Source organism: Camelus bactrianus, chromosome 6 (assembly GCF_048773025.1).
Source record: "Camelus bactrianus isolate YW-2024 breed Bactrian camel chromosome 6, ASM4877302v1, whole genome shotgun sequence".
NCBI lineage: Eukaryota > Metazoa > Chordata > Mammalia > Artiodactyla > Camelidae > Camelus > Camelus bactrianus.
The window spans coordinates 65732747-65740621 of NC_133544.1; the positions used below are offsets into that span (position 1 = coordinate 65732747).

The window sequence follows — 7875 nt, forward strand, 5'->3', positions numbered from 1 at the left end:
TGTAACTGTATTGTCTTCTAACTTCTCTTCTACATTGTGCTTAATTCCCTAACTCCAAGTAAGAATTGATCCTGATAGCACTCCCTAAAAAGCATCCTATATGCTGATCTTCATCTCAGAATCTGTTTCCTTGGGAACCCAGACTTTGATACAATTTTCTTGATTCTTCTCATGTTATTGTCAGAGAGAATACTTGAAGTTTTCAGTATCATAATGGAATATTATGTTGGTCCATTACTCTAAAGACATCATGCTAATTAGACCTTGTGAGCTAGAAGTGGTAAGCACCCCGGGTGCCTTAGTAAGACTCGTGTGTGCCATATGATGACATGAATCCACCAAAATTTCAAGGGCCTTTCACATCAGTGACATCTCTAGGTGGTCTGAAGCATACCAGGGTACCTCTTTAAAAGTTTCTGCACCTTAAAATACTAGCAGAGAAAGAGGACCAAATCCTGGTGAATTTCTTTGTATTTTGGAGACAACATATACCATAATCAAGTGGATTGCTCTAATCTGTTTATTGGGTAATTCATAAAGTTGCCAGTTTTGAATTGTGGCTGGAGTAAGAAAGACTCCATAGACAGTCTGGAAGGTAAAAGTAGCCTGTGTGAATAGGAGGTTCCAATTCCCACAGGCTCCTCCTCTCTTACTACATCTCTGTCTTTGGATATTGGAAATTCTCTGTGACCAATTAACAACGGAGAAAACACAGCCTGTTTATGAATAGTTATTCATGTTATAATGGCATCAACTGTAAGTAAATGGCCATTGCATTAAAGTCTACTCAGAGATTGCCTTGAAGGACAGTGGTGAAGAAAAAACTTTCTAAAGGGAAAAACCTTTAGTTGTACACTTCCCTTGAAAAGAAAGATGGCTTGTGGTACAGATACTACTAATTGTGGGCAAGCTTAATTGTTTGTTTGATTGTTCAGGGTCTAAGAAAGAATAAACTATAAAATTATTGGCATAAAGTTCTGTGGAGAGGTATGTAGCTGGACTTCGCAGAAAAGCAGAAAGAATGGCAGTATTCATCCCCATGTAAAAGCCTGTTAGAGGTAATTCACTGTACAGGAACAAGGTGACTTGCTCCTCTGGATGTCAGTCAGCCTCTTTCCCCAGATATTCTAGAACTGCTTAATTGGCACTGAAAGTGGGCGTAACAGCTAGCTGACATCTCTGCATAAAATCAGCAGCATGCACTTCCCTTCACTAGGCTGATCTGCCTACCATCACTGCCAAGTGCCTAAGCTGCAATGCAAAAGTAAATGGTCGGCACCCTGTATGGTATCCCATCTCACCCTACTCTGAGAGGACTAGCTCTCTACCTTGTGGCAGGCTGAATAGAGTTCAAAACCCTTCTTTTATGGAATGGAAAGATGATTGTCTTTATAGAGATATTTATCTCTATCTCTGTCTTTATCTCTCTATCTCTAATCTCACTTCATAGGGAGAAATATCATATATTTATATATCTTATATATATGCATCTTATAAATATGCATTTAATATAAAATATTATAAACAGTACAGATATTATAAATTATTCTTTATAAATATATAATACATGTAATATATGTCATAGCATATACTATATTTACATAATATAAATTACCTCTCTTTTTTGGAAACTGCTTTGTCTTTCCTATCCACAGGGCTGCTGCCAGCACTACCATATATTGACTCATAGAATACCTTTAGTGCCTATCTATTGCTATGATGTCACATACAATATTACATATGGCCTTATTTTTATAGAAAGTGAATTGTGATCATGAGCTTACACCCATAGCATTCACTGGACTTTTTTATGCTGCAACACCCAGAAACAACTGGCTTGATAGAGTAGTGGAATGACCTAGAGAATGAACAGCTTTGGTGCCAACTGGGAAGTGAATGCTTTGCAAGTTTAGGATGTCTGTTTGATGCAGTACATATCTTAAACCAGTCGCGCATATATATATATATATATATAATTATCTGTTTTAAGGCTGGAATAGATAAACCCAAGGTGGGAAAATCTACTCTAGAAATAAGTCCAAATAATTTGCTGGGGAAATTTATGCTTCCTATTCTTTTGAACTTTGGTTTAGTAGGTTTGGAGGTTCTACTGCCCCAGGGAAGAATGTTTCCAAAGGGAGCTTGGCTGAGACTAGCCTTTGACCACTTTGGGCTCCTCGTGTCACTGAACTAGCAGACAGAAAAGGATCTACCTCTGACGTTTGTGGGGACTGAGACAAGACTAAAAATGGGAATCCATAAGTTACATGTTGAAATATTTGAAAGTTATAAATCAAGTTAACAAAATATTGAGTACAGAAAATTCTAGCCTTCTATGTCAAGAAATATATATGATGTCTATGTATGTGTTTCTATAGCAAATCCTGGATAGCTAGGTTTATAGACTTAGGGAAGTTTCAAAAGAAATTCCTGGGCTTTGGGGAACAGAATCTGATCTAAAGGATGGACATTATCTCCAGGTGGACATGTCTCTTTTGTTCCTTGAAGTTGTCATACCATGCAGGGCATGACTGGGAGGGGACCAATTTAAGAACTTCTACCTGATCAGGACCAGGGCAAAGGATTCTCTCGTTTGGGTCTAAGGACAGTACTGCATGTCTGGTTGACAGATCCCAATTACAAGGGGGAAATTTGATTTCTATTCCACAACAGGGACAAGGAATATTAAGTCCAGAACTCAGGAGTTTCACTGGAGTGCACTAACAGCACTCCTCTGTCCAGCAGTTCTCATCAATGGAAAATAGTGGCATCACATTAAACAAAGTCTAGATTGCTGACCATAGAAAAATGTTTTGTCTGTCCCACCAAGTAGAATATGCTATCCAGCTTAGGTACTAGTGGAAAAGGGAATGAGGGAAATTCTGTTATCAGAATTAGTCTCATCATCAGCCATACATGGGGATTTTGACAGCTATGTTTTATGCTAATTATCTTTTTTCTTCCATCTTTTTCCCTTATGTAGTTAATATGAAGTACATATTATCTTTCCTTCCTTGTTTGTCCTCTGGATAAAAGACAAGAATGAGTACAGAGAGTAAAAGAATAGCTCCCACATGCCCCTGCACTTCCACTCAACCCTTATCTAGCTGACTTCATGCCTTTATTAAGCTCTTTTTCAGTTACCTAACTTGAGTGTGCCTTTTTTTTTTTTTTTTTTTTTGTTCTGGCAAAGTCCTGATTGATAGGAATATACAAAACTGGAAGTCAAAATACTTGTTTTCCCAGCTAAAAATCTCACTGTCCTGAAGTACTTGTCAAAAAAGTTTGTCTGTTCAGATACATACATATAGATATAGATGGACAGATGCAGAAATAGATAGATATGGATATTTATTGCACAGCAATATACTATATATGCTGTTTTGCTATCCAGAGTTTGATTCAAAAATGTCTATGGTTGTCTTTAACTATATATAGAATTTGAACTTGTTTTTCAGTGGCTTCAGATAATTCAGTTGTTTCATTCACTTTTAAGCTTTATTCACTAGAATGAACTTTTGTATAGCTGTCTTTGTACACATCCATAATTACTCAATATAAGATTGTATAAACATGAAGTCTTGTGTACATGCTACTACTACACTAATAATTAAGCACATTGGCTCTTTTGGAGATGTTTAAGATGATTATAGTTAATTTTTTGAGTTAATACTTACCTATTTTTAGAGATTATTTTTAATGGGTAATTACCAATATTTATAAAATTTCCAACAAAATAGCACAGAGATATTTTAAAAAATTCTACTTTTGTTTTCCTCTTTCTCTCTAGTGTCTTATTATGAGTTTTTAGATCCTTTGGTTGCTCTGGTCAAACCAATTAGATCTCTGGGGGCAAAGTCCCCTGACCCATAAGCCTCTTATAAAGTAAAATGCTTTTGCAGTATCACTTGGTCACTGTTCTCTTGAGCTATAATTGGCTTCTTTTCTTCTCACGGCAGGATTTTATATGGCATTTTGTTTTGGAGAACATAGGAAAATCTCAGGCTCCTCGAAGATGCTGTTCTCTTTATATAGGTAAAATGGGAGAATGGAAATAAACTTAACAATACAAAGAGTGGCTTTGTAATTTTTGTTGTAATTGCTATGAATGTCAGTCATATCCTTAAGTGCATGAGTGTTACCCTAAGGTAAAGTAGATAGCACCCAGGATAAGGAACTGAATAGCACAGAAGAATGATTGTAAAAAAGTTTACTGACACATTGGAAAGGTTAACTGACTTTGACTTTTAGCTAGAATCACATTGTTCCTAGGGTAATATGAAAGGTGTTACAAAAAAGTCAAAGGTTTTATAATATTCCAGATTCAGCATTTAGGTTACAATTAATCGCTGTTCCTGATGCTGATTAAATGAATGCTTCTTACCCTCTGCCACTTGATAAACAGGCAAGAAAAATTAATGACACATGAAAATATTTTCTAAAAGATAATTGTGTTTTTCTCTCCATTAACTTTGCAAAAGAAGTGTGTATAAACTGATCACCTTCTGTGAAAAAGCAAAGCAAATTTATTAGGAATTCACGTTTACAAGATGGAAAAGGATTTCATAGATATCTCAATGAAAGTAAAAGACATGGAGACCAAAAAATCCAAAGCTGAATGAGCAATTTCCAATGTAATATCACTTTAAAATACGATGTGGAAAATGTTTTTTAAAAAATACATAAAACTACCAGGAGCTTAAACTTGTGTTTGGGTCCCTTGCATGGTTAGAAATAGAGTGTTTTGTATTAATAGTATCTCTAAGCTGTAAAAATGAAGAAAGGTTTAGAGAAAGTTGACAAATGAGATTTAGAGGGGGTGGCAGTAGAAGGGAGTGAGTAAGAAAGAGATCCTAAGAGGAAATAAAGGTTTTAAGTTTGCAGAATCTTGCGAACAGAAAGTTAAAGGGATGACTATTTGTTGCATTTATGTACATAAAAAGTTGTTTGACAAGGACACAAAAGTATTTATACTTCCCATAGCTAAAAAAATAAAATTAAATGAGGTAGTCTTAAATTAGGGGAAGCAGGGTTTTACTTGGATGTAAAGAAGGTTTTGTGACAATTTGAAAGATAAAATGCAGAAAGTTTGAGCTGAAGGAGTTGTTAAACTCACAATATTCTTAAATTGAGGAAGAAATGTATATAAATGATGATTTAGGTTAGTACCTTGTTCAAACCTAACAGCTATATGTAGATCAGTTTCAACTGGATGAGTATTACTGAGAACTTCAGTTACCAATATTTCCTTCATCTACAAAGGATTAAGTGTCTGAGAATCTGTTTGGAGGATTAATCAATTCTCTATGCAACAAGGAAAAGACTAGTCACAACAGAAGGTGTAGAGTTAGGCCCTGTCTTTTGCATCATGGATATCTAATTAGCTTTAAAATATGGGTATAATTAATATGTTTAAGAAAAGTTATTTCAAAGCATCGTCAATCGATAAGGTGATTTTAGAACACCATGATTAAGGAGTTTTTCCCTATGAGTATGTGATGACTTTTAGGTGAATAAACATCATATCTTTGTGTCTCTATCTAAAAATCTCTCTCTGACTTTTGCTCTGGACTGAGATGTGGATCTTAACTCTGTCTCAAGTGACTTTAAAACTGTGATGACCCACACTTTTCAAGTTTCTAAATTCCCTGACATTCGGATAGGTCATCTAAGTTCCATATTTCTATCTTATTCTGCTTTAAACTCACTCTTCCTAAAATTCTCAGTTCTTGACTAGTTGATAGGGATTGGAGAGCCAAAAGGCAAATAAATTCACAGCTGTATTCATATTGATGATGAAAGCTTAGTTAAAAACAAAACAAAACAAACAAACAAAAACTCTCCTAAGGCCTTAGCACTTAGAAGACACCTGGAGATAAAATACTATACAATTTGTTTACAATTGTAAAATTTCTGAAGAGTGGGTCCAGAAAGTGATCGAAATCATATCTCATAAATAACTGTTTACTTAATTTAAAGTAAGATTTGTCATTCTTTCCTTTGTCATTATACACATACTTCCATAATTTCTTCATCCTTTTTAGATTTTCCTTTTATTTCTTCTTTTTCTATAAATGTTCAATTTTACTAATCCCTTATTTTCTATTTTTCTTGATCACTTAGAAGCTATGCACAGTTTCTTTATCCATCTTCCTTAATTAAATAATTAGGCATATTTCCATGTACTTTTTGGTCATCTAAATTCATCCTCATCGATCTTTCAGCAAATATTTAATTCCTGAAATATGGAAAAAATTGCAATAGTGATTAGTTTGATGTGACTAAAGTCAGATTATATTAGTTTTTAAACAAAAATCAAAAGATTTGGAGTTGAATTTCTGTTACTCATGTTGAACATGTATCTCAGGAGTAATACAGGGCATCATCCCTGGGAGGAGGCAGAGGGTATAAAAAGCAGAGACGTGTTGGTAGTAAGAACAGCTCCACGTGACAGCTACCGATTTTTCTGTGTGAACACATTTTGGAGGCCATAAGCATATTAGTCGATTTTAATGCTAATGTGGAAATAGGCTTTCATAACTTTGACCTCTCCTCTTCTAATTTATTAACATTATTATCATAATTTACATTTTATCCTGTTATCCTCCTTCAGGTAACAATGCTAACAAAGCCAATGGATGGAGCAAATCACTCTGTGGTGTCAGAGTTTGTGTTCCTGGGACTCACCGATTCCTGGGAGATCCAACTTCTCCTCTTTGTGTTCTCCTCCACATTTTACATGGCAAGCATGATGGGAAACTCCCTCATTATTCTCACTGTGACTTCTGACCCTCACTTACACTCCCCCATGTACTTTCTGTTGGCCAACCTCTCCTTCATTGACCTTGGAGTTTCTTCTGTCACTTCTCCCAAGATGATTTATGACCTTTTCAGAAAGCATAAAGTCATCTCCTTCAGTGGCTGCATCACTCAAATCTTCTTCATCCACGTCATTGGTGGTATGGAGGTGGTGCTGCTCATCGCCATGGCGTTTGATAGATATGTTGCCATATGTAAGCCTCTCCATTATCTGACCATTATGAGCCCAAGAGTGTGCATCTTCTTCTTAGTGGCTGCCTGGATGGTTGGCCTTGTCCACTCCACAGTCCAATTGGTTTTTGTGGTAAACTTACCCTTCTGTGGTCCTAATGTGTTGGACAGCTTTTACTGTGACCTTCCTCGGTTCATCAAACTTGCCTGCATAGACACGCATCAACTAGAGTCCATGGTCACAGCCAACAGTGGATTCATCTCTGTTGGTTCCTTCTTCACTCTGATCATTTCCTATGTTGTCATCATCCTCACTGTTCAGAAACGTTCTTCAGGTGGCTCATCCAAGGCTCTGTCCACACTTTCAGCTCACATCACAGTGGTAGTCTTGTTCTTTGGTCCTTTGATATTTGTCTATACATGGCCATCTCCTTCCATACACTTAGATAAGTTCCTGGCTATATTTGATGCAGTTCTCACTCCTTTCCTGAATCCTGTTATTTACACATTTAGGAACCAAGACATGAAGGTGGCAATGAGGAGGGTGTGCAGACAGCTAATGAGATATAGAAAGATCTCTTAAGTGAGGCCTGTATTGTGAAGAGCCCTTGTTGATTACTGATGTTCATTACTGATGGTCAAACTCAGAGAGAAGCTTTTGTTTACCCTACCTAGATTTAGTTATGTACACTGATATCAAGTCTTTTTTGTCTTTAACTTAGGATGGAGGGACATTCACTTCTGAAAAGAGAGAAGTTACATATGAAGTATTTATAATCACAGATTATAGTAATCTTGAGCCTCAATTCCTAAGGAATAACATTTATATGAAGTAATTATTAGAAATACAAAACAAGCATACTTCTTTAAGGTCTTCAGAACAAA

At 36.0% G+C, this 7875-nt stretch overlaps 1 protein-coding gene across 1 annotated transcript; it reads left to right on the forward strand.

Annotated features, from left to right (window-relative positions):
* The first annotated feature begins 6619 nt into the window (after positions 1-6619).
* LOC105076850 (olfactory receptor 4F3/4F16/4F29-like) lies at positions 6620-7573 on the forward strand. Its single transcript, XM_010965080.3, has one exon. The coding sequence runs from the start codon at positions 6620-6622 to the stop codon at positions 7571-7573; it is 954 nt and encodes a 317-aa protein (XP_010963382.3).
* The last annotated feature ends 302 nt before the right edge of the window (positions 7574-7875 follow it).

What these genes read in the sequence shown, in the direction of transcription:
- LOC105076850 (XM_010965080.3), top strand. Translation starts at nt 6,620, where the DNA reads ATGCTAACAAAGCCAATGGATGGAGCAAATCACTCTGTGGTGTCAGAG.